Source organism: Pelophylax lessonae (genome assembly GCF_965119305.1).
Source record: "Pelophylax lessonae genome assembly, chromosome: 2".
NCBI classification, from domain to species: Eukaryota; Metazoa; Chordata; class Amphibia; order Anura; family Ranidae; genus Pelophylax; species Pelophylax lessonae.
The window spans coordinates 473,359,812-473,386,309 of record NC_138769.1 but is presented as its reverse complement, the minus strand read 5'-3'; the positions used below and the strand labels follow the sequence as shown (position 1 = coordinate 473,386,309).

At 40.0% G+C, this 26,498-nt stretch overlaps 1 protein-coding gene across 4 annotated transcripts in view; it reads left to right on the top strand.

The window, feature by feature from the left end:
* MYO16 (myosin XVI) overlaps nucleotides 1–26,498 on the top strand; it is a 539,163-nt gene that overhangs the window by 365,690 nt on the left and 146,975 nt on the right. For all 4 annotated transcript variants that reach the window (XM_082247038.1, XM_082247037.1, XM_082247039.1 and 1 more), the window contains exons 18-20: nucleotides 8,503–8,620; nucleotides 12,501–12,572; nucleotides 16,014–16,155. In XM_082247038.1, coding sequence (XP_082103164.1) covers nucleotides 8,503–8,620; nucleotides 12,501–12,572; nucleotides 16,014–16,155 — 332 coding nt within the window. The remainder of the gene's footprint in view (nucleotides 1–8,502; nucleotides 8,621–12,500; nucleotides 12,573–16,013; nucleotides 16,156–26,498) is intronic.

Sequence of the window (26,498 nt, the reverse complement as noted above, 5' to 3'; positions counted from 1 at the left end):
ATTAAAGACATACATTGAGGATAATGCACTAGGCCAGTGATGGTGAACCTTCGCACCCCAGATGTTTTGGAACTATATTTCCCATGATGCTCATGCGCTCTGCAGTGTAGTTGAGCATCATGGGAAATGTAGTTCCAAAACATCTGGGGTGCCAAGGTTGGCCATCAGTGCACTAGGCCCACGCACCTTCTATTTTCTTCTATATCCCCAGTCTTTGGAAACCAGTGGGGCATGTGTTATCCACTTAGATGTGTCAGAAGAGGAGCTTATAATTGCAGTAGGGCCCACTGCACAGCGCAGGAGTTTGAACAGTGTGTTATTGTATCTGAACCAAACAATTTATATCTCTTTGTTCAGTACACATATCACATTATAAAATCATTAAAAGAAAGCTGAATCATATGACAGATGCATTCTGAAAACATTCTGAATTCATCTGACAAATAGATTGATAGGAGAAAAACATCCTTTAAATATTCAGAGAGGAATGTAGTGTATAATTTATTTCCTAATATGAGCGAATCCACAACACACTTTGAAGCTGGTTAAAGCTTTAGAATTCATTTGTGCTGACACATTTTTTTGTTAAATAAATTCATAATATATTATTAGTAATTTTTTTTATTATTTAAAGGTGAATAAAGCTCAAAAGAAGGCAGTATACTAAGTTCTGTTAAAATTTGTGATATATATTTCTTGAGTAATAGTGCTTTTATGCTGGTTCAACTTTTGATCATTTGTTGCATAACCCTCATGTATTCTTTCTAATATCATATCTTTCAATATCGCACTAAGCTGATATATAAAAGTAAACAATCTTAAATAATGATCCATGAATTGGTTTGAAAACCAGATCAAACTAGCTGGTGAATCTGTGCATTGTGATTATGTTTGATTCTCTTAAATACAAATTTGTCCAATCTAATCAACTTTAAATCACTATTCCTGTATTCTTGAAGTGCCTGCATACATGTGTGTTTGCATTGAATCACATATGTGCGTGTTTGCATTGAACTGCATACATGCGTGTTTACATTTTACTGCATACATGCGTATTTGCATTGAATTGCATACATGTGTATTTGCATTGAACCGTGTACATGCGTGTTTGCTTTAAACTGCGTGTTTGCATTTTTTCTGCGTACATGCATGTTGGCATTTAACTGCATAGATGCATATTTGCATGGAATTGCATACATGCGTATTTGCATAGACCTGCATACATACATGCGTATTTGCATAGCACTGCACATATACAGTACATGCGTATTTGCATTGAACTGCATACTTATATAAAGTGCATGAACTGCAAGAATGCATACTTATATACTTGAACAACTGTATATCTGGGTGCCCACATAACGGCATACTTGAGTATCTGCGTAATTACATACCTATGTGGTTGCATAGGGGTAGACCAATGTGATTTTGGGCCTGCATCCTTAGGGGATTGCGTATTAGGTTTTTGGCAAATATAGTTGCTACAATATTTACCTGTTATATGAGTTAAATGGCTCCAGAATGTGGGGGGGGGGGGCAGGTGCACCGCCCTCATGGCCAGTGATCTGGCTATGCACATATCTCCCAATGGACCAGTGGTATCAGGTGTATCTGAGCCACTGTGATGTTTGGCATTGCAGTGATTCTTGATGCATTAGAATGTCATTAGGAGAGTTTAGCAGAGCTGCAATGAAATAAGGCTGCATCACCCTGAACCCACCTGATCTCATTTGATCTCGGAGCCTAAACAGGATCGAGCCTGGTTTTTACTTGGATTTGGAGAATGCCCGTGAATACCAGGTGCTGTAAGCTTTTCCCCTCCAGAATGAGAGAGGCATCTGAGGCTGCTGTGTTTTGAGAGTATCTTGGGCCAGAGGATATTAGGGCAGTCTCTGAGGTGGTTCAGTCCGTCTTTAGCCGACAGAAACCTGGTAGGTTAAGTACACCTCTTGGGACCTTCTGGGTACACCACAGAGTCATCAGCCTTTTGCCTTGTATTGGTTTTTGGAGTAGAAGTTATGGGCTCATTATTGTAAAAACTCAATCTGTAGCAGCCCCAAAATTATAAGGTCTATCTTACATCTCAAGGCACTAGACAAATTTGTAAACATCTTTCTGTTCAGATGGGGTCGGTCCAATCAGTCATGACCTCTCTGCAAGATGTAGATTTTGGGTGTCCGTAGTCATCAAGGATGTATATCTTCATGTGCCAGTTTTTTTCCAAAGGTTTCATTTTGTGACATTGCCCTTCTGGCTGGCCACAGCCCCTAAGGCCCCTTTCACACATACGGTCCGTTCAGTTCTTCAGTTCAGTCACGTCAAAATGTATCAGTTTTCTATCCGTTTTTCATACATTTTTCATCCGTTTTTCGTCAGTTGTTATCCGTTTTTCGTCAGTTGTTATCCGTTTTTCATCCGTTTTTCGTCAGTTGTTATCCGTTTTTCATCCGTTTTTCGTCAGTAGTTATCCGTTTTTCATCCGTTTTTCGTCAGTTGTTATCTGTTTTTCATCCGTCATCTGTTTTCCATCTGTTGTCATCCATTTTTCATCTGTTTTCATCCGTTTTTCATCCGTTGTCATCCGTTTTTCGTCCGATCCGTTTTTTTGACTGATGAAAAATAGGGCATTCATCCGTTCAAAAAAACGGACATTGACGGAAGCGGATGAAAACGGATGTTAACTGATGATCATCCGTTGTCATCCGTTTTTACATAGAGATACATTGATGCCCGTTTTTCATCCGTCAACGGATGGATGAAAAACGGACAAACGGACAGCATGTGTGAAAGGGGCCTAAGGGTTTACAAAGCTCCTATCCTCAGTACTGGACTCACTGAAGAAGTAGGGGGTGTCAATCTCAAGATACCTCAATAATCTTGCTCAGGGAGCAGTCGATTCCAGATTTAAAGCGAAATATAGGAAGCAAAGAATATCCTTTAACATGTCTCTGCAGGAGGAAATTATATCTATGTTGAAACCGTTCCCTAAGTACAGTTCTACTCCAGGTCTTTTTTTTTTTTTTTTTTTACAATCGCTTTGGCAAGAAAGGTGTCAGAGTTGGTAGCTCTTTCATGTAAGGAGCTGTTTTTGGTCTTGCATTGGATCTGCCAGTTAATCAAAAACAACCAAATAAAATAAGTAAATACAAAATGATCATTCCTTTATAGACCAACTTTGTATTGCATCAGTAGTATCTTGTTTTGTAAGTTTGTCTCTGCATATTTCTAATTGCTCCCCTAAGTTATTTGTTATACTACCTAATGCACCCTCATACAGTATATCACAAATGTGAGTACACCCCTCACATTTTTGTAAATATTTTATTATAACTTTTCATGTGAGAACTCTGAAGAAATGAAACTTTGCTACAATGTAAAGTAGTGAGTGCAGAGCTTGTATAACAGTGTAAAGTTGCTCTTCCCTCAAAAAAATTAAACACACAGCCATTAATGTCTAAACCGCTGGCACCAAAAGTGAGTACACCCCTAAGTGAAAATGTCAAAACTGGGCCCAAAGTGTCAATTTTTTTTGTGGCCACCATTATTTTCCAGCACTGCCTTAACCCTCTTGGGCATGGAGTTCACCAGAGCTTCACAGGTTGCCACTGGAGTCCTCTTCCACTCCTCCATGACAACATCACGGAGCTCGAGGATGTTAGAGATCTTGCGCTCCTCCACCTTATGTTTGAGAATGCCCCACAGATGCTCAATAGGTTTTTGGTCTGGAGACATGTTTATCCAGTCAATCATCTTTACCCTCAGCTTCTTTAGCAAGGCAGTGGTCATCTTGGAGGGGTGTTTGGGTTCATTATCATGTTTGAATACTGCCCTGCAGCCCAGTCTCCAAAGAGAGGGGATCATGCTCTGATTCAGTATGTCACAGTACATGTTGGCGTTCATGGTTCCCTCAATGATCTGTAGCTCCCCAGTGCCGGAAGCACTCATGCAGCCCCAGACCATGACACTCCCACCACCATGCTTGACTGTAGGCAAGACACACTTGTCTTTGTACTCCTCACCTGGTTGCTACCATAGACGCTTAACACCATCTGAACCAAATAGGTCTATCTTGGTCTCATCAGACCACAGGACATGGTTCCAGTAATCCATATCCTTAGTCTACTTGTCTTCAGCAAACTATTTGCAGGCTTTCTTGTGCATCATCTTTAGAAGAGGCTTCCTTCTGGGATGACAGCTATGCAGACCAATTTGATGCAGTGTGTGGCATATAGTCTGAGCACTGACAGGCTGACCCCCCCCCCCCTTCAACCTCTGAAGCAATGCTGGCAGCACTCATATGTCTATTTCCCAAAGACAACCTCTGGATATGACGCTGAGCATGTGCACTCAACATCTTTGGTTGACCATGACGAGGACTGTTCTGAGTGGAACCTGTGCTGTTAAATAGCTGTATGGTTTTGGCCACCATGCTGCAGCTCAGTTTCAGGGCATTGGCAATCTTCTTATAACCTAGGCCAGTGATGGTGAACCTTGGCACCCCAGATGTTTTGAAACTACATTTCCCATGATGCTCATGCAGTGCATTTGAGCATCATGGGAAATGTAGTTCCAAAACATCTGGGGTGCCAAGATTTGCCATCAATGGCCTAGGCCATGTTTATGTAGAGCAACTATTCTTTTTTTTTTCAGATCCTCAGAGAGTTCTTTGCAATGAGGTGCCATGTTGAACTTCCAGTGACCAGTATGAGAGAGGGAGAGCAATAACACCAAATTTAACACACCTGCTCCCCTTTCACACCTGAGACCTTGTAACACCAACGAGTCACGTGACACCGGAGAGGGGAAATGGCTTTTTGGGCCCAATTTGGACATTGTCATTTAGGGGTCTACTCACTTGTTGCCAGCGGTTTAGACCTTAATGGCTGTGTGTTGATTTATTTTGAGAGGACAGCAAATTTACACTGTTATACAAGCTGTACACTCACTACTTTACATTGTAGCAAAGTGTAATTTCTTCAGGGTTGTTACATGAAAAGATATAATAAAATATTTACAAAAATGTGAGGGGTGTACTCACTTTTGTGAGATACTGTGTATATCTATCTATCTATCTATCTATCTATCTATCTATCTATCTATCTATCTATCTATCTATCTATCTATCTATCTATCTATCTATCCATATATATATACTGTATATGTTATTTACATAATTTATTGTATTTGCATGTATGTAATAACCAACACTGTTTATTTCAATAAAATTTGGGGGAAAAAAAGTAAATATAAGATATAGCTATAAATGTCAAATATTAATGAAAATAGTATAAAAAATCCCACACATATATAAATACCCTTCTTCCACACACAAAAAAAAGTCAGCTTTGTCATTGGGGAGATTTCCCTTCACTTCTGTCCCATGATCAAAACAGGAAGTGAGAGGAAATCCCTACAAATTAAAAGAATCCCTTGGGGACACCTACGTCACCAGAACCGGTGTCTCTATTAGAAGATTTCCCCTCTTTTACCCTTCTGGGGACAACCCAACATTTGTGATTTTCTTTTACTTTCACTAAATGATAAACAGTTACAGGACCAATAGAGAGGGTGAATCTTTCTAATTAAGGCAGAGACAGCAATAAACACCTAACAGAGTTACTAATCCCTCTCCACTCTATCTAAAAAAAATAAACAAATAATCTTTTAGTTATACTTTAGGTAAATCAGCCCTGATGATTCTGTGTTTTTCTATGATTAGGTTTCTATGCATTACTGTTGAGAAACTGATCCAAAATGGTAGAGACTACTCAAAATTGGCTATTATATTTTTAGATTCCTGAAATACCTGCCTGGACCACTACTTATTTAATTCGTGAATTTATTTATTTCCTTTAGTGAATTGATTTAGAATGCTGTTTTATGAGTTATTTACCTGATGTTTTTGGTTTGTGAGGTAAATAACTCATAAGGTGATAGTGAATTAACATTTTCAGAATCTCATGAGATAATTGGAGAAAATGTGTCACATGATTCAGTTATCTCATGAGATATTATTTAGTGAATTGAGCATGCAGAAAGGTTAGCTGTGGTTCAGGACAGATGTCCGAGCCTGAACGCAGCTGTCCCTAATCCCTGTTATCTGCTTTGTGTGCAGCTACATGCGAATAGCAGCAGCTGCTGTCAGCCCACCATTAGTATAAATAGGCTGAGCGGCAGCTTCTGGTCATTCCAATTCCAGTCCTGGTCAGCCAATTCTTCCCTCAGGAATCTGACAGCCGCAGCTATCTGGCTGGGTAAAAGGGGCATAAGGGATGAATTCTAGATGAAAGGTACTAAATAAGCTAAACTCTGGCAAATGATTTGGGCTCATCAAAATAAAATAGTAAATAAAATAATGCACCATCTTCACAAATAATCATGCAGCTTCCTTTAACAAAGGAGCTCAGCACACTTTAGAGTTTTGAATTATTCCAGCACTGTCATTCACTGCATCCCTCGGCATTCAGTCACATAACATCACATAGCAGACAATACTGGAAAACATCCCTCTGCCAAACGCAGAGATTTCAGGTCTGAACATGCAACATATAGCTATATAATGCCCAGCAGCTGTCACTAACTGCAGGTCCCATCTAAATGGGGGAGTATCTTCATTCATGGCCACCAACTCAACATTGACTATATTACCAAAATTATTGGGATGCCTGCCTTTACCCCCACATGAATTTTAATGGCATCCCATCTTAGTTCATAGGGTTCAATACTGAGTTGGCCCACCCTTTGCAGCTATAACAACTTCAACCCTTCTGGGAAGGCTGTCTACAAGGTTTAAGAGTATGTCTATGGGAATGTTTGACCATTCTTCTAGAAGTGCATTTGTGAACTTTAATATAATCCCAGTCTTAGTCCGTAGGGTTCAATGTTGAGTTGGCACACCCTTTGCAGCTATAACAGCTTCAACTCTATGGGAATGTTTGACCATTCTTCCAGAAGCGCATTTGTGAGGTCAGGCACTGATGTGGATAAGAAGGTCTGGCTCGTAGTCTCTGCTCTAACTCATCCCAAAGGTGTTCTATCAGGTTCAGGTCAGTCAAGTTCCTCCACCTTAAACTCGCTCATCTATGTCTTTACCGACCTTGCTTTGTGCACTGCTCCAAATAATTTGGTGGAGGGGGGATTATGGTTTGGGGTGGTTTTTCATGGTTTGGGCTTAGCCCCTTCGTTAAAGTGAAAAGAACTCTTAAGGCGCCAGCATACCAAGACATTTTGGACAATTTCATGCTCCCAACATTGTGGGAACAGTTTGGAGATAGTCCCTATTTTATCTGTTTCAACATGAGTGCGCACCAGTGCACAAAGCAAGGTCCATAAAGACATGGATGAGCGAGTTTGGAGTGGAGGAACTTGACTGGCCTGTACAGTCCTAACCTCAACCAAATAAAACACCTTTTGGGGTGAATTAGATTGGAGACTGCGAGCCAGGCCTGATCCAACATCAGTGCCTGACCTTACAAATGCGCTTCTGGAAGAATGGTCAAACATTCCCATAGACACACTCCTAAACCTTGTGGACAGACTTCCCAGAAGATTTGAAGCTGCTATAGCTGCAAAGGGTGGGCTAACTCAATATTGAATCCTACGGACTAAGACTGGGATGCCATTAAAGTTCATGTTCATGTAAAGGCAGGTGTCTCAATATTTTTGGCAATATAGTGTATATTATTTATTTATTCATTTATAATGGCAAAGGGGGCCTTACTACTCAGCAGTATGGTGGAAAAGCAGGGCTAAACAGGTAGGAAACACAAAGCAGAGCAGAGTGGAGACACAGCTTTGGATTGTTCTTCTATGTTAATCAGAAAGAAGATTTACTGGATCTTCATGTTAGACATTAGAATTTCTAGAGGCATGGATTTTGAATAGCAGGTAACCCACTACTATGGATAAGCTCATTCCCTTTTTTCACCCTACAACCTTCCACCCCTCCACCTTCCTGTCCCGTCTTCCCTTTCTTCTTCCTTCCACCCTTCCCACCTTCCCTTCTTTCTCCTTTCCCCCCACCCTCCATAATTACCCTCTCCTCACTCTGCTCTATCCTTTTTTTCACCTTTCATTCACATTTTACTTGTTTTGTTATCAACGATATCTTTTAGCAGGAATGAGCCATTAAGCATAGTTTGAATACAGATATATAAATCTGGTATGCACACATAGCACATGTTTTTTTTTATCGATCAGTTGATTGAGGTCATTTTGAATAATGAGTACTGCATAAATAGGTTTTCCCCTTATCTCTACAATTAAGCCCTATCCAATTGAAATGTGTTAGTGTAAGCAGGGTCTGGGATCCTTTTGTGATCTTGTCTAGAACAATAAATATTTCTTATTACTGTAGTCACCAGAATGCAGCCACGTTTTCTGTTCACTACACATTTATTCAGGTGACACTAGCCTCACTGGTGCAACCCAAAACATTTAGAGAGTTAAAGATCATCCAATGTATGATGATAAACTAAACATACATATATCTGTTTTATTTAGGAAGTGGAGAATATATTCATGATCTTGTCAGCTATTCTGCACATTGGTGATATCCGATTTACAGCCCTAACGGATGCAGAAACAGCCTTTGTGTCTGACCTGCAGCTTTTAGAACAAGGTCAGTAAGTGATGTAATGCATGATTTTGTCCACTAGATGGTGGTCATATTGTACTGATACACATAACAGGGATCTCATCCAGAATATACTGTGTGTTTTTCTGCTTCACCATAACACATATTTTATTGTTCAGATGTATTTTTTGTTCAGAACATGTATTTAAAATGTGGTATTTGATTTATTGCTTTATTTCTTGACACTACTAAAGCTTTTTTTTTTTTTTTTTTAAATTTCCCAAACTCCTTTACAAAGCTCTTGTTTAAATTTATTTCTGATCATATTTACTCATCTATCTTGACCTGGAAAGGTTCCAGTATTTGTACTTCTGTTATACGCCATCCTGGTGCTAATAATGGGATACCTTGGTGCTAAAAATCCACATAGTTCTTTTCTATGCTGTAGAAGAGTACTTTCTTCCTGTTTTTCACACTTTGGTGATAAGACACTGTCACTTGGGTAGGGTGACCAGATGTCCCCGGTTTCTGGGGACAGTCCCCGCAATGAGGACACAGTCCCCGGACCAAGTCTGTCCCCAGTTTTGTCCCTGGATACAGGGCCAGATTAATGTAGACAGGGCATCCCATGCTGGCTGAGAAACAGCTTGGTGGCTTGGATGCTGACGCTCCCTGCTGGGCAGTCTCAATGCAGCTCCTGCTGCTGTTCAGTGGAGGAGAGGCAGAGCCAAAAATTGACTGTGTGAAGGGCTGTCCTCTGTGCATAGCAAACCTCTGAACCCTGCCTACCACCCTCCTGTATATTATGTAGTCCTGTGCTCAGCGCTCTACATGTTACGTAGTCCTGTGCCCAGCACTCTATGTATTTAGTCCTGTGTCTGGTACTCTGTGTATTATGTAGTCCTGTGCCCGGCGCTTTGTGTATTATGTAGTCCTGTGCCCGGCGCTTTGTGTATTATGTAGTCCTGTGCCAAGCGCTCTGTGTATTATGCAGTCCTGTGCCCAGCGCTCTGTGTATTATGTAGTCCTGTGCCAAGCGCTCTGTGTATTATGCAGTCCTGTGCCCAATGCTCTGTGTAATATGTAGTCCTGTGCCAAGCCCTCTGTGTATTATGCAGTCCTGTGCCCAGCACTCTGTGTATTATGTAGTCCTGTGCCAAGCCCTCTGTGTATTATGCAGTCCTGTGCCCAGTGCTCTGTGTATTATGCAGTCCTGTGCTGTTTGCTAATAAAAAAAAATGTCCCCAGATTTAATTTTGAAAATCTGGTCGCCTTACACTTGGGCCAAAAGCAGACAGTTTTAAAACATGGTTTTATCAAATTTTATTTAAACCAAGGATGTTTGTGGGAATTAAAACCTAAAGAATAAACATAATTTAGTATATGTGCCCAGACTATATTTGCCATCAAGCAGGTTCTGGCACCAATTTATTTTCCAGATTATATTAATAAATGTTACCTGTACATCTTTTATTGTTGAATATATTTTTAATGTTATAAAAAAGTTTCAAGGGAGTTACAAAAACAAGTCATTTTTCGAATGCATATATTGTAAAAAGTAACAAGATTCGACAATGGAGGGGCCAATGACCCCAAGGCATTAAAAGAACATCAGTAATACCTGTACATCTTTTATAAAAGAAGCTGCAGATCTTACTTAGATCTCTGTTGAAGGTGGATTCTTCCTATGTCCCATCATGCTGTACTAAGGCACGATCCTGCACTACCTTCTGGCCACATGGAAGATTTAGCAAGGGCACACTTGAAGGGAAAGTGGTCAGCTTCACATAATCTTATCAACGGCTGCTAAAAATGTATTTGCTGCCACCCCATTATAAGCGAAGGATTGCAATAATTACTGACCAATATTCAGTTTTACTATAAATGAAGTGTGCCTGTGATGACACCAGGTGTTAGACATACATTTTGCTCTATACACTAGAAGAGTGCCTAAGTGAAATGAAACATTTTGGTAGTCATAGCTCGCCAGCTCAGCAGTTCTTAGTGCTGTTCCGATCCCTGCCCGCTTACTGGATTCTACTTATGTTTGAGTTATGACTCTGCCTTAATGGCTCCATTGTTGGAATAACACCTACTGATTATAGCTTTTATACAGACTTGCCGCTTGGCTAGGTACCTCTCTTCGCTTTTTTATCCTAAATGATACCTGTTTACAGTAGGCACATCGGGGCACCATAACCTTGGAACAACATGCAGAAAAACACCTATCTTCTGGAGCTTTCTACTGCAAAGTGATTACTAAACAATCATCTGACTCTTTTCCTTAATTTAAAAGTGGTATTAAACTTCAAAACAAAACAAAAAAATGTTTTAATGCAGCTTTCCAATTCTTAAATGTGGTGTCTGCAATTTTTTTTTTGTCTTTTTCTGTTATGTTGACCTGGTGATCCAGCCAGTAAGTTTATTAGTTTTCAACTCCTTTAACAGACCAAGCTGTACAGAAAATGACAGTTTGAGAGCTGAGACAAACAAGTGAGCTTACAATAATCAGCTTTTATTCAGTTATGTAAAATCATTATACCATGAGAGTAAAAAAAAACAGTTGTTGTAACTGTTTAGAAAGTTAGTTGGAGTTCAGCTTTAATCTGTTAGCCAAGTCCATCTAAATCTGCTTGTGCGTCTAACACTACCCTCTCCCCAGAATGACAAAAGCTATGGTCCAAAGGTGCTTCCACTGCTCTTCCATCTAGAGTGGAGATACAGAAAGTGTGTTACTGGTCACAAGGTAAAAATAAAGTAATAAAAAGTCTAAAAATAAAAATAATGCAGTCACCACATTAAGGAATTGGTAAACTGCAATAAATTACATTTCTGGTTTTGGCTTTAGTATTGCTTTAAAGTGGATGTAAACTAATTTCATGAAATTTGACCTGGGCACATATATCTGTAGTGTTTACTTATCTTTTTCCAAAGCCCTAAGTCATGTGTCTTTCTGCTGCTCTGTTCCTCTGTTATCAGCATGATAACTTCTGATATGTTCTCCGACACATGAGATAAAAGCAGCTGGAAACTTGTGACGGGGTGGGTGCATAGAGATAAACTAGCAGAGAGCTGGTCTATTCACAGCACAGCTCTGCATGTTTTTTTTCCTTCCTCTGCCTATGTGGAGAGGAGGGGGGGGGGTGTTCCTTTCCTCCAATCAGCTCTCACACAGTGTATGTCAAGACTCCAAACCCAGCGCTGAAACAGGAAGAAAAAGATCTAACACGATGATCTAAACAGTGTAGAAAGCTGAAGACAGCAGATATACAAATAAAACGTATGTAGGGAGATTTGTTTTATCTCTGTGTATCACCTTAGACTGTTCACTTCACTGGGTATATGTGAGGGTTTACATCCACTTTAAGGGTCGTTTACACCAGTGCATTGTGGTAGCACACTTTAATTTAACATTAACTATTGTGCTTTTAATGTGCTTTGCATTAGGCAGATAATTTATTTTGAATGACCTGCCAAAGCTCCGTGACACACGCAACCAAAATTGCTACTTTTTTTTAATTCACATTGGTGTGTTGGGTAAAGTGTTTGATGTGCCATTTAAAATTAATGGCACTGCAACACATCGCACTGTTTATTATTAATGAGTTTCTGCAAGTGGAAAATGGATAATTTCACAGTGCCACATATTGCATTTGAAAATTTCTAGTGCAAATGAGGCATTGGAATGGCCTACAATGTGGTTGTGTAAATGTACAGTATGTCTTGGCACTAAGGAGTACACATGCTATATATATATAAATATTAGTCAAATTATAGCTTTGAGATGGTGTGTTTATATCTACAATATGTATCTGCTATTGCATTTTGCATTACTGATGTGATGCATGTATTCAAAAATATGATATGGTTATAACAAGGCAGAACAACAATTAGGTAATTGTGTTTATATCCTATTTCATTTCAGTGGCAGGAATGCTGCAGATATTGCCAGATGAGCTATCTACTGCCTTAACAACAGATGTGCAATACTTTAAAGGTAAGTAGCCAGTAGTAGTTATCTTGGAATTTATGCATGTCTAGTAACAGAAGTGTGATTGTTCTGGATTACAACACTTTGCATGATGAATCAAGCCTCTTAGCTGTAAATGAGAATCTCATATATTATCAACAGCATATATATATATGTATAAATATCTGAAAAGTGTGAATTGCTGTTATACAGCTGCAGGATAGATTTCCGGCTGTACATAACTGTTTTGACTAGTGGGTATTTGCTATTTATTATTGAGATGCGCTATCTTATGTTGCACTGTTAGTAAATCACAGGAAACATATTCAGTAAGGCATTTTCACACAAAGGATCCAAACAAGTTCACCTGCCAATGTTTTGGGTGAACCTGATCGGACGGTTTATTCACTCCTAAGGACCAATGCGTGCACAGGACTTGTATCCACTTACGCTTGTCTACCTCCATTCTGATCCAGTCCTCCAAATAAAAAAAGGCGAAGGGGATGTGCCCACCTCCCATCTAGGCGAATCAGATTGGAGGGTATAAACAGACAATGGAGTCCATTTACCCCCAGCTGCCCCCAGACCTGTCATCCGTTCACTCTGCTCTGATCAGCAGCGGATCAGTGCACAGATCTCCTGCTGATCAAAACAGAGTCTGCCCTGTGTGAAAGGGACCTAAAAAATTTGATTTAGTAGTGATTTACATGTTGTAGAGATTACACCTTACCTCGGACATGCTACCAACATTGTAATACATACAGTGAGGGAAAAAAGTATTTGATCCCCTGCTGATTTTGTATGTTTGCTCACTGACAAAGAAATGATCAGTCTATCATTTTATTGGTAGGTTTATTTTAACAGCGAGAGGCAGAAAAACAACAAAAATATCCAGAAAAAAGCATTTAAAAAAAGTTATACATTGATATGCATTTTAATGAGTAAAATAAGTATTTGATCCCTTATCAATGAGCAAGTACTCTGGCTCCCAGGTGTCTTCTATACAGGTAATGAGCTGAGATTAGGAGCACTTTCCTAAAGGGAGTGCTCCTAATCTCAGCTTGTTACCTGTATAAAAGACACCTGTCCACAGAAGCAATCAATCAATCAGATTCCAATCTCTCCACCATGGCCAAGACCAAAGAGCTGTCCAAGGATGTCAGAGACAAGATTGTAGACCTACACAAGGCTGGAATGGGCTGCAAGACTATCGCCAAGCAGCTTGGTGAGAGAATGACAACAGTTGATGCATTTATTCGCAAATGGTAGAAACACAAAATAACTGTCAATCTACCTTGGTCTCCATGCAAGATTTCACCTTGTGGAGTTACAATGATCATTAGAATGGTGAGGAATCAGCCCAGAACTACACGGGATAATTTTGTCAATGATCTCAAGGCAACTGGGACCATAGTCACCAAGAAAACAATTAGCACCTCACTACACCATGAAAGACTGAAATCCTGCAGTGCCCACAAGGTACCCCTGCTCAAGAAAGCACATGTACAGGCCTGTCTGAAGTTTGCAAATGAGCATCTGAATGATTCAGAGGAAAACTGGGTGAAAGTGTTGTAGTCATATGAGACCAAAATCAAGCTTTTTGGTATTAACTCAACTTGCTGTGTTTGGAGGAGGAGAAATGCTGTCTATAATCCCAAAAACACCATCCCCACCATCAAACATGGTGGTGGATACATTATGCTTTGGGGAGTTTTTCTGCTAAGGGGACAGGACAACTTTATGGCATCAAAGGGACGATGGATGGGGCCATGTACCATCAAATCTTGGGTGAGAACCGCCTTCCCTCAGTCAAGGCATTGAAAATGGGTGTGAATGGGTATTCCAGCATGACATTAACCCAAAACACATGGCCGAGGCAACAAAGGAGTGGCTCAGGAAGAAGCCAATTAAGGTTCTGGAGTGGTCTAGCCAATCTACAAACCTTAATGCAATAGAAAATATGTGGAGGGAGCTGAAGGTTGGAGTTACCAAACGTCAAAACCTTAATGATTTGGAGAGGATCTGCAAACAGGAGTGGGACAAAATCCCTCCAAAGATGTATGCAAACCTGGTGGCCAACTACAAGAAACGTCTGACCTCTGTGATTGCAAACAAGAGTTTTGCCACCAAGTACTAAGTCATGTTTTGCAAAGGAGTCAAATACTTATTTCACTCATTAAAATGAAAATTAATTTATAACTTTTTTGAAATGCATTTTTCTGTATATGTTTGTTGTTATTCTGTATCTCACTGTTAAAATAACCCTACCATTAAAATATACACTGATCATTTATTTGTCATTTGGCAATATTACAAAATCAGCAGGGGATGAAATACTTCTTTCCCTCACTGTAAGTGAAAACAGAAACGGAGGCAAAGGAAATTCAACAGTAATTATAATCGCAAACATAACCTAGCGACTGTTAAAGTGTATCTAAAGCCAACATTTTTTTATTTTACCCTTGTAAGTTTAGTGATTCACTCCCTCTATTCATCATGGTGATCACTGTAACTGGGACTGAATATGAGGGGAAAATCTAAAATTGTGAGTTGTCACCAGAACAAGAAAACAGAGGAAGTATTCTAATAGGGGACACTTGTTTCATGGAAAGCTGTTTGTTGAGGTCTTTTCTTTGTGTCTACAAGACAGGAAGTGGAGGGAAAATTCCCCAATAGGGCGTTGTTGGTAGAAAAAAAAAAAATAAAAAAATAAAACTCTAACAGAGATTTTAACTTATCATTCAACATGTAAAAAAAAAAAAAAAAAAAGTGTTTTCACTGTATATATAACTAAATTGTAATACATGTAAATACTTTATATTTGTATCTTTATAATATTGTTTTGCAACCGCAGAAAAAAATTAAAGTATAACTAAAGGCAAAACTTTTTTCCAGTTTTTAATTGGGATTAATTAATTGGGATTGGAACACTTGTCAGTTTTTATTGCTGTCTGTGTCCTGGTTAAGGAGATTTGCCCTCTCTATTACCAATATCATTTAGGGTGAAAGTAAAAGAAAACCTCAAATTTTGGGTTGTCGCCAGAAAAGTAATAGAGGAGGACTCTCCCAATGGGGATACTAGTTCAGATGACCTGGGGGTCCCCTAAGAATTCCCTTAATTTGCAGGTATTTCTTCTCTCTTCCTGTTTGGCTATGGGACAGGAAGTGAAGGTAAATCTCCCCAATGGGACACAGATAGGGAAAATGTCCAAAATAAAAAAAAAAAAAAAAGGTTTTGCCCATAGTTCTATTTTAAGCTACAATAAGAGGAACTAAAATGTAGATACAATGGTGTGTATCAATTGGTATGAATGCCTAAAATGTTCCCTGTTTTAAATTTTGGTACTGATAATAGAGACTACGAGACTGTATTCATAAAAAGTAGAAAATGAGTAACACATGAATGTATGTCTCAAAAGATAGTAGTATGGCTATAACAATAAATTGTATTTTTTTTTCAATATACAGGAGATATGATAACACGTCGACATTCTATGGAAACTGCAGAATTCTATCGGGACCTACTTGCAAAATCATTGTATTGCCGTCTGTTTAGCTATTTAGTAAATAATGCCAATTTCTACCTCCAAAATCAAAGTGATCAAAGCAGGTAAGAAAAATAAAGGATATAGCAGAATCACATATAGCATTTTATTTGCCCAGCTCATAATACTATGAATGCAAACATATCGTGTGACAGTTATGACCACGCCAATTATGACTTTGTCCATTAATTTATTCTAAGTAAAAAGGTGATTGTTGCTCTGTACTGGACCTCTGGCTACCAAGAGTAGCAAGTATCATCCAATCTCAGCAGACAGTCTTGGCTGCACAACTTGGAAGGCAAAAAGACATTCATCCAAGTGGAATTATTTTGTCAATAGATTGTTTCAGATAAAGGTGTCTGCTAAGCATACGTACATTAAATGCATTGTTACAGTACATGCATGTAAGTCAGTGTGCATGTCTGTGGAGAATATAACAAAGAAAAGCATATACAGTGATCAGAACATTTTTAAACATCTTTCAGAAATTTTCCTTCAATAGACAGTTTTTCTAGTACCATATACATGTTGTAAATGAAAGACATTTAACAGATATCATTTCATGCTTTCCTGTACTGTACTAAAAGCCTAGCTATGTGTAAAAAATCTCACATGATAGGTGGTTGATTTTACTAATCCTTTTGTTTCTTATACTTAAAATGAACCTGTGATCGATGCACCAAAATGTGCACGCTAAAGTTTTAAACTTTTTAAAGATTCGGTACAAGTAGTAAAAGCACTTTGAAAAAAAAACAAACCCTTGTTTATGTATCTTGTGCATCTATAAGCATTGTGTAGAAATTAATTGTTTAAGTGTTTCTAAACCCACAACAGAAAAAAAATCTGTATATGCAGTAAAGCATGCTTGTTATACCTACTGTGGAACCAAAAAGGTTAATCTTATGCATTGTGTAAAATGTCTGTTTTATCCTGTCTTCCCTGATCCTTCCCTTCTTCCACAGTCCCCAACCCATCTGCTGACAGTACAGAGACTTGGGGGCAAGCTGCACATGCTCAGTTTGATGTGTGTTGCTAGAAAGTTTTTTAATTTTCTTGGGAGGGTGCATGTGATCAGCACAGGGCCAATCAGCACTGTTCAGGAAGAAGGTTTAGGGGTCCTGCAGCCTCATAGGACAATCAAGGGAGAAGGAAAATGTCTCCTACAAGCTTTAACCAAACACTGATAGAAGTCACAAGACTGCTCTAACTGATGATGAGAAAAGGTATTTAGCAGTTTATATTTATTAAAACGATTGCGCTTACATGTTCTGGATACTGTGGGAGACCATATTTAGTGAATGCAGGCTCCTGGGTTTAGTAACACTTTAAAGTTCACAACACAAGCACTATGTTTTGAGAACAGATCTTGGCAATCTGCCAAAATGTTAGAAACTAACCTAAACCCAATTTCAGAGTCTTTTAGTCTCCGTTTATGGGTAAATGGACAGAGTCATGCAAATTATTATTTTTTGCCTCTTTTAGCCATTGTTTTTGGGCTTTGCGCCAGAAGTGAGGATTTTTAAATACCTTCTGTTATAAAAAGACAATGCTGCGTCACACAGTACTTCAGAGATGGGCTTTTCTGTTCCTTTTGTACTGCCTCATTATGACCCTAGTGGTTTTACTGTTCTCCTGCACTCACAATACCCACACCATGGAGCAAATAAAGCCATATCTAAGAAATCATGAATAGCTGTATACAAGTTAATAATACTGTCTCTTTTAAATTGATGGCTTTTTATGTGCTATGGGTTCTAGATATTCTTATGGCTTAAAGAGGCAAAAAGATATGATTTGTATGAGTTTGCCCACTTACCAATTAGCAGAAACTGAGCTCTTTTTTTGTGTCTTGTGCTAGAAGTGAGGGTGTTTATATATCTTCTGACTGTATCATTTAAGTTGCACGCTTAAAAGGGAAGTATATTCAAAGCTTTGAACTGAGCGAGAACTGAGCGGTCCTTGGTCATGTGATTGCTCAGTGTTAGAGCCAATGTGGGACAGCTGCAGCATCACACCAGCAATGAAACATGATTAATATTGTATCTTACAGGATCATTGTAAGATATGAAGATGTAAATATCACATAGATTAGCTGATATATTTACGGTGTCATGACACCCAGGCAAATATATTATTATGTGGGCCAGTGAACATAGTAGATATCACTGCAATATAAAAGTTCACTTAGTAAACAAAAAAAATGTAGATAACTGTAAATACATTACCCATGCAGGATGTTCTTGTTAGGTTTCTTTTTATAGGAGCATATGATGCAATTACACTCAAATATACAGCAACAAGAATAATGGCTTGTACATAAAAGTCAAGTCAAGTGATATCATAGTTCTCCATCTGTAAGTCATAGACCATAGAGAAAACAAAAAAAACACATCCCAATGGGGATATAGAAACAAATACATAAAATAGAGAAAATGTCCCAATTAGACCTCCATATAAGGTTACAAGGTACCCAAGGCATAGAAAATGAAAAAAAGGTTCATTAAATCATTAAAAGTCATATAGCAGTCAGTTACGAAAAGTACAAGCACTTTAATAAGATGACCAAGGTTCCCATTTGCCCTCAAAGAAGTGTATGGTATCCATGGTAAGTTTTATGACCTCCACATTTGAGACCAGGCAACAGTAGGGGAGCGCCGATTCAAGGCTATTGCCCAGTGAATATCACTAAACGAAGTATGAGCTAATTTCTGGAAAGATAGTGATACATCTGGTAACGTTGAAAAGAATAAGCAGTGTGACTTGGATTCTTGTGATCTGAGCTACCTTAGTCGAAGCCCTTTGCCAATGTGGCCTAAGCTCTTTACAGCTTCAAAATATGTGAAGATGCATTCCCCTATCTGGACAGCCCTTAAAGCAGGCCTCCGGCACCAATGGGGAGGACTTATGTAACCTAGCTGGAGTTAAGTACCATCCCGTATAAAGTTTAATAACGTCTCTTTGACTGCTGTAGATTGTGTACATTTATGCATGTTAGAGAGCTATAGATAGTAGAGATTGTGCCTTTATCCATGGTTGCTGAACAGCATATCTGTTCAAATGCAGAACATGAATTTCCAGAGGCTAACGAGTACTGTGAGGTATAGAAATGCACATCAAAAACAAATATAAATGACCCTCTTACTTGCCAGCTAGCCTGCAACAAAACTCAATTGACTCTGTCTAACAGTACGTGTTAAAAACAAGGGGTTCAGTCGCACACATATGTGTAAGCTGCAGTGGCCATATCAAGGCACCCCAGTTTACTGCTGTTCTAACTCTATAGTTTTGAGTCTTCCAAATTGGAGCACATATATAGCAGTAGGATAGTTGACGGGCAAGTTTTACGTGGAGGGGGCCACCCCTTCTTAAAGGTATAGGGATTTCCCCACCAGTTCACAAACTGTACAAACAAATAGCAACCACCCCAACCCTTTAACTAGCATTTGCAGAAAGGAGCACATAGAAAGGGAAACACACATCAAAAACAAACAAATTCCCATTTCACTTACCAGCTGGTCTACAACAAAACTGAACTGACCCTGTCTAACTGTTAGAAATTAACGGAAATTATGAAAGTCTAATAAGACATAGTGACTTAGTGGTTAGCACTTCTGCATTACAGCACTGAGGTCCCCAGTATGAATCTCTGTCAGGACAGTGCATGGAGTTTTCATGTTCTTCCTGTGCTTGCCTAGGTTTCCCCCCTTACTCCAAAGACATGCTGGTAGGTTTATTGGCTCCTTTCCAAACGGGCCCTAGTATGTGTATGCACCAGACATCGGTATCTTAGACTGTAAGCTCCTTGAGGCAGGGACTTATGTGAAAATACAGTATATAAAGTGTTGCATACATTGTCAGCGCTATTTAAACAACTGTAAAAAAATAAATGTTAGGAAGGCCTACTTTTATTTAACACTGAATTATCTGTGCTTCTATTTCCATTACTGCATTTCCTTTTGAACATACTAAAAGGGACTTCATAGGAGGCTAAGGTTTTAAAAATCATGATTTCAGGCTGCTGGAATCAAATCCATCTGTTAACAGAAACAACATTTAATTTTTCTTGTACTAAGAAAGGTACATTTTTTCTTAAAATTAATCTAATAGCAAGTACCCTTGAATTTGCAAACCAAGATTTGGCATAACTGTCTCTTAAGTAATGTACGTTTAAGGTCTAGGTTTTCTTTAAATGATATAGTACATTAGCTTAGTTTTACCTGCACAAACAGTGCAGTATCCTCAAGTGAACCCTGCAGCAAGGAACACAGCCAGAAGAAACACACTACTCTACAGCAGTACCAGTCATGAGGGAGTCCTCTCCAGGCTGGCAGGCTGCTCTGTATCCTTACTAGGGAATATTACTGTAATTCATGGATGCTTGACACTTAGCTGCCAAAAAATAGAGCTTAGACATCAACTGTCATTTACTGTAAAATTACAGTGCAGCCTTGTCTCGTTTGATCAAAATTTTCAAAGCACAAACAGAAGTAAATATTTTTCAAAAGATGGGAAATAAACATCAGCTTATTGCATCATGTATTCTGGAAAAACAAAATCCACCGAAAACAGAAAGCATAAAATCAACTCATTAGGGATATATGTATCATTTTATTAATAGGTCATACTGTTCCAAAGTATCTAAAGTTTAGCTTAAAAAAAATCCCTGCAGCATTAGTCGCATCACTTACTTGTAATGAAGTATGTTCCATGATGTGCAGGCAGCTGGATCCTGGAGAAATTGCAAGGATGTCTGTCCTCTTCCTCTCTCTGAATTTTTGGCGCTGCAATGGTTAACCGCTTCGGGTAGTCAGGCAGAATAGCAGTGCAAATTATCCAATGGAGTCCTAACTTCACCTCCCTCCTCCTCCTCTGAAAAAAGTTATTTCATTAGTACACAATATGCCACAGGTGCAAAATTGGCTCTAAGTCCCGGTTCACACTGGGGCTACTTGTCAGGCGACTTACAAGTTGCGCTCCATTCAGTGCAATAAAACCATTCTAATCAGAGCAACACAAGTCGCTCCAACTTAGAAAAAGGTTCCTGCACTACTTTGGGGCCGACTTGCATTGACTTCTATTAGAGAAGTCGTATGCAAGCCCCGTCGAATTCGCACTGCACGGGGCGGCTTCAGAATCGGGAGATTTTGAAGCTGCCCCAATGTAAACCCAGGCTAAAACGAAAATACTTGACTCCAAAATCACACTAGCAGCGCTACATTTTATCTAATAAGTCCAAATATGATGGGAGCAATGTTGCTAAATGAATTTAGCACCCACGTCTGTAACAGTCCAATAGGCAGGGTAGGTGAAAAGATCTCCAATATTCAGTGCTCAAACGATCACACCGTGCACCTCCACCACACCTCAGTGATGCCCCTATGGCAATGCTCACTCACCCGATATGACTTTAAAATGCACCTTTATTATCAAGACCACACCGATATTTGTGTCTCTGGATGGAATCCTTGTCTCGCTCCTCACCAGATCAGGATCTTCCACTTATCCCCAGACACTGCTCAATAAACTATAGCAATTATCCCGATAAAGCTCCCAGTTCATGTAGGTGACATGTAAACAAAGGAGGAGGACTCATAGCGTACACCATTTATTAAATAAAATTGTCCACTTCTCCGCTGTATAATACACTCACATTTCACCATAAAACATAGGGCATTGCGTATATGTAGTGGTAACCTTACACTCTTGAGCCGACTCCACTGTCCGTCTCCACCGCTCGGTACCTAGACGGCAGAGTTCTGTGGTGTGACGTCAGACGTTGGTTACCATGGTGACCGCGTACTCATGCTCTAACGCGTTTTGTCATCAAAGGACTTCTACGGAGGTCATTAAGTACACTCCTTATAACACGATCTGTAAATGAGGGAATCATGTGACTGATCAGATTCTTCCTCAATCATAGATCATCTTACAGGTAATGTAATCAATAAAATAACTTTTCACAATGGAGAAGGAGGGAGGGGGTGAGTCCCCATTTGACTATCTGCCTGAGGATCCAAAACTGTAAACCATTGCAGCACAAGAACTTCAGAGACAGGAAGAGGACGGAGCAGGGAGCACCACTGCAGTGAAGATTTCTCCAGGATCCAACTCTCTACACAATGTGGGACATACTTCATTACAGGTAAGTGATGTGACTAAAGCTGTAGATTTGTTTTTTTTTGGAAAACTTTAGTTTTAAATATGTAAAGTACTGTGAAAGAGTCTTAGGCAGTTCTGAAACATGCTGTAAATTAAGAATGGTTTCAGAAATAGAAGTGTTAATAGTTTATTTTTATCTATTAACAAAATGGAAAGTAAATGAGCAGAAGAGAAATTCAAATCAAACCAACATTAGGTGTGACCAGACTTTGCCTTCACAACAGCATCAATTCTTCAATCCTTCTAGGTACACTTGCACACAGTTTTTAATTTCAATATTTCTTAATTGATATATAAGGTATAAACATTACAAAATTAATAGAGAAAAGGGACATATGAGATGATAATGACTATGCATAGATGGTGTACAGTGATGTACATACAGAAGGTAAACATTTGGTATTTTTATGTCAGATGAGACCATTTTTAGGTCTATAAGGTCCTTGAACATATTTAGGATTTACAGTTAGGATTAGGCTGTAGAAGAACTATGTTGCACACAGTTTTTGAAGGAACTCAGCAGGTAGGTTTACACCTCCCTAAGACTTTTGCACAGTACTGTATATTTATACATTCCTTCAAATATTGCCTTATATTACTGTTTCTCTGTATTGTAGGGGCATGTTACGTTTTAAAGCAGTACTGTAGCCAAAAATGAAAGATTTCTTAACCAGCATCATTCAACCCACTTCTCCTCAGCCCAGGTCATTCTGGACCTGCATCCAGCCTATGATAACTGCACAGTGAGATGGAAACAGAACAGTGATGAGCTCTGTCACTCTGCTTTCCCCTCCTATCAGAATGTTTCTTGCCAATGGCACCTTGCACTTCTTTCTTTAACCTCTTTACGACGGCCCGCCGCAGTTATACTGCGGCAGGCAGCCACTCCCCGGAAAAACCGACGTAGCTATACGTCGGTCGCGAGCAGGAGGCTAGGGGGCGAGCGCGCGCCGCCAGCGGTGCGCTCCTGCCCCCGCTCGTCAGTGGGGAAGCCGATGCAGCGGGCAAGCAGCTATGATTGCCGCCTGACACCCGCGATCGTTCCCCTCTGAGAGAGAACGGTCAGCTGTTGAAAACGCAGCTGACCGTTCTTCTCCCTGGAATGGTCACAGAGCCCATGCGATCCTTCTATATAGGATCACATGTCTCTATGGTCATTTCAGAAGCCACGCCCCCCCCACAGTTAGAATCACTCCCCTAGGCTCACATTTAACCCCTTGATCACCCACAGGGTTAACCCCTTCCCTGCTAATGGCATTATTACAGTAACAGTGCATATTTTTAGCACTTGCAAAAAATGTGTACCATAAATTATGTTACAAAAGTGCGCTAATAAATCAAGAAAACATAAATGTCCAAATAAATAATATCAAGGTGAATCAACAACTTGAGAGGAAGTCCTTTAACATCCAAAAGGGGGTGATCCCAAATACAGGAATGTGGACTGGTAAATGATGGGTGTTAAACGTGATGAAGGATAGGTGATATAACCTCTTCCCAGCAAACAGTGCAAATACGTGACTAAAACACAATTCTGTGATGACACCCAGTGATGTGTGTGGACTCTTACCACATGTGAGAGAGATGAAAGCATATACTGTGGTATCTGCAAATCCAATTGGCCAGCTAGATGGAACAGGATCCCAACTGGAATAGATGGATCATCAGCTTCTTGGTTGGGGGGATCTATGGGCTTCCAGGGGTGAGAATGCCACCAAGGAGATCACACCAAAAAGAGAATGGGACTGATAGTGCATTACCTCCAAAATTTATTATTAAAACCAAGTAGAAAGACACATACATCAATCCAAACGATATACAGCATATATTCAATACAGTCACGGACACCTGCAGAACGATCCGGGACTTATAGCAGCACAGCTGGCTCCCTCGGACGCGTTTCCACTAACAAGTCGGCTTTGGGGACTGGAGCTGAAGCCATGCTGCTGTTCTCTCTCATAAGTACGATAGGGAATGGAGACTTCCGGGGCAGCTGCGGCGGGGACCCGGAAGTGCAATGACACACTTCCGGTATTGTCAGATCCTCTACCAGCGGTCCCTAGCAGAAAGTGCTTATCATGACACCGGACTGCAACTGGAAATGACTTCCCTACTCTTCCAGTGCTCAGTTAATGTGTCTGAAATCAGACCAAAAAGTCCATCTGTGTTTACGGCAATCAAGGGAGGCTTTTTAGAAAGAAGTAAAAAGCCATGTTGGCCTCCACTTTGATGGAAATGCCTATACAGAGTATAAAAAGCTTCTATATAAGCCTGTTTAAAATTGTCATGGGACAAAAATATTTTTAGCACTTAGCACTGATTACTGTAGTAATATCATTGGTACCCCCAAAAGTGTAAAAAATGTCAGTTAGGGGTCCGATCTGTCCACTGCAATGTCGTAGCCCCGCAAAAAATCGCAGATCGCCGCCATTACTAGTAAAAAAAAAAAAACAATAAAAATGACATAAATCTTTTCCATAGTTAGTAGACACAATAACTTTTGCGCAAACCAATCAAAATACGCTTGTTGCGATTTTTTTTTTTTACCAAAAATATGTATCAGAAAGCAAATTGGCCTAAAATGTTAAAAAAAAATTGATTTTTAAATTTTCTTTTGGGAATGTTATATAGCAGAATGTGAAAAATATTGTTTTTTTTTTTTTTTTTTTCAAAATTGTTGCTCTTTTTTTGTAATAGCGCAAAAAAAATAAAAATCGCACAGGTGATCAAATGCCACCAAAAGAAAACTCTATTTATGGGAAAAAAAGGACATCAATTTTATTTAGGTACAGCTTTGCACGACTACGCAATTGCTCATTAAAATAATGCAGTGCCGAATCGCAAAATATGGCCTGGTCATTAAAGGGGCAAATTCTTCCGGTCCTAAAGTGGTAAAAACTCCAGCCCTGCTGTACAGAGACTGCAAGAAACTGATATCAGGTGAATTTCAGCTGCTTGACCTTTTCAAAACTGCATTAAATTGTGCGTTTTCATAGCTACTTAATGTTCAGCTTTAAGGAAAGCATACTTTCCTTATAGTGGTAAACCTAGGATAGGGTGTGTGTTAGGACTACATAATATTGCGGTTACCATTTTTTTGTACTACGCAACACCACCCTCTCTAGCAAGGAACAATAATTGATAACAGTCTGGAGTCTGCGCTGAATTAACAAATTTTGTTTTTTGCATTTGTCGAACAGATATAATAAGACCTTTCTTTGGTATATCTAACAGACCAAAAACAAGCAAATAAGATACATTTATTATTAGAGGTTTTTTTTCGACCCTATTCCTGTTAGTAGATTATTCTGGTTCTTAAACCTTTTCCTGCCAGGTCCATACGGCATGCGGACCTACAACACTGCCTGCAGCTGGCCAGGTCTAACTTCAATGACCATGAACTTATAACAGAATTGTTCATCAGATTCTGCTGAACAATTCTATAACCCTGATCAGCGGATTACAATCTGCTGATCAGAGTTATTAACCTAAAATGTGACTGCCCCCCTCCCCATTCTGCCGCTTTCCTGTCCCCAGCCTCTCCACCTTCCCCCTCTCCCTGTCACCTAATACTACCCCCCTACTTTCCTTTCCTATCTCCTAATCCCTCTTCTTGCTCCCAGCACTGTTCCCCCCTCCCCACACCTGATCTGACCCCCCCCTCCTGCAAACCTGATCCCCTACAGCTACTGTACCTTTAGAACCTGGCATCCCTCCTCTGCCACTCCCAAAGGCAGGCAAGGGGTTAACTTTTATTGGTGATCAAGGGGTTAATGTATGCCTGGTGCTTACTGACGTGTGTGGGGGGAGGGGACTGTGTGACACAGGCACAGATCGCAGGTTCAGCTATGCTGAATCCTGCAATCTGTCCCTGCCTGTCACTTAGGAGATCCACCTTCTTTCTTTACACAAGCGGGCGGATCTCCACACTCGATCCCCGATGATCGGGGAAGAGCGGCGGTGATCACCGCCATTCCTCCCCTGGCCCGACTCCCGCTGTGACTGAATACAGTGGGAGCGAGCCTCCGGCGGCGCGCGAGCGCCGCCCACAAGGGAAGGAGTCCAGCGACGTAGACCTACGTCGCTGGACGATAACGAACCACTTTGCCGCAGTACACTCAATGTGAGCGGTCAGCAAGTGGTTAAGGTGTAACCATTGGCCTATCCTAAAGCCCCGTACACACGTACCGATCGTCGGCCGACCGATCGGCCGTCTTTTGTCCCCGGGCTGTCGTGTCCGCTGAAAAGT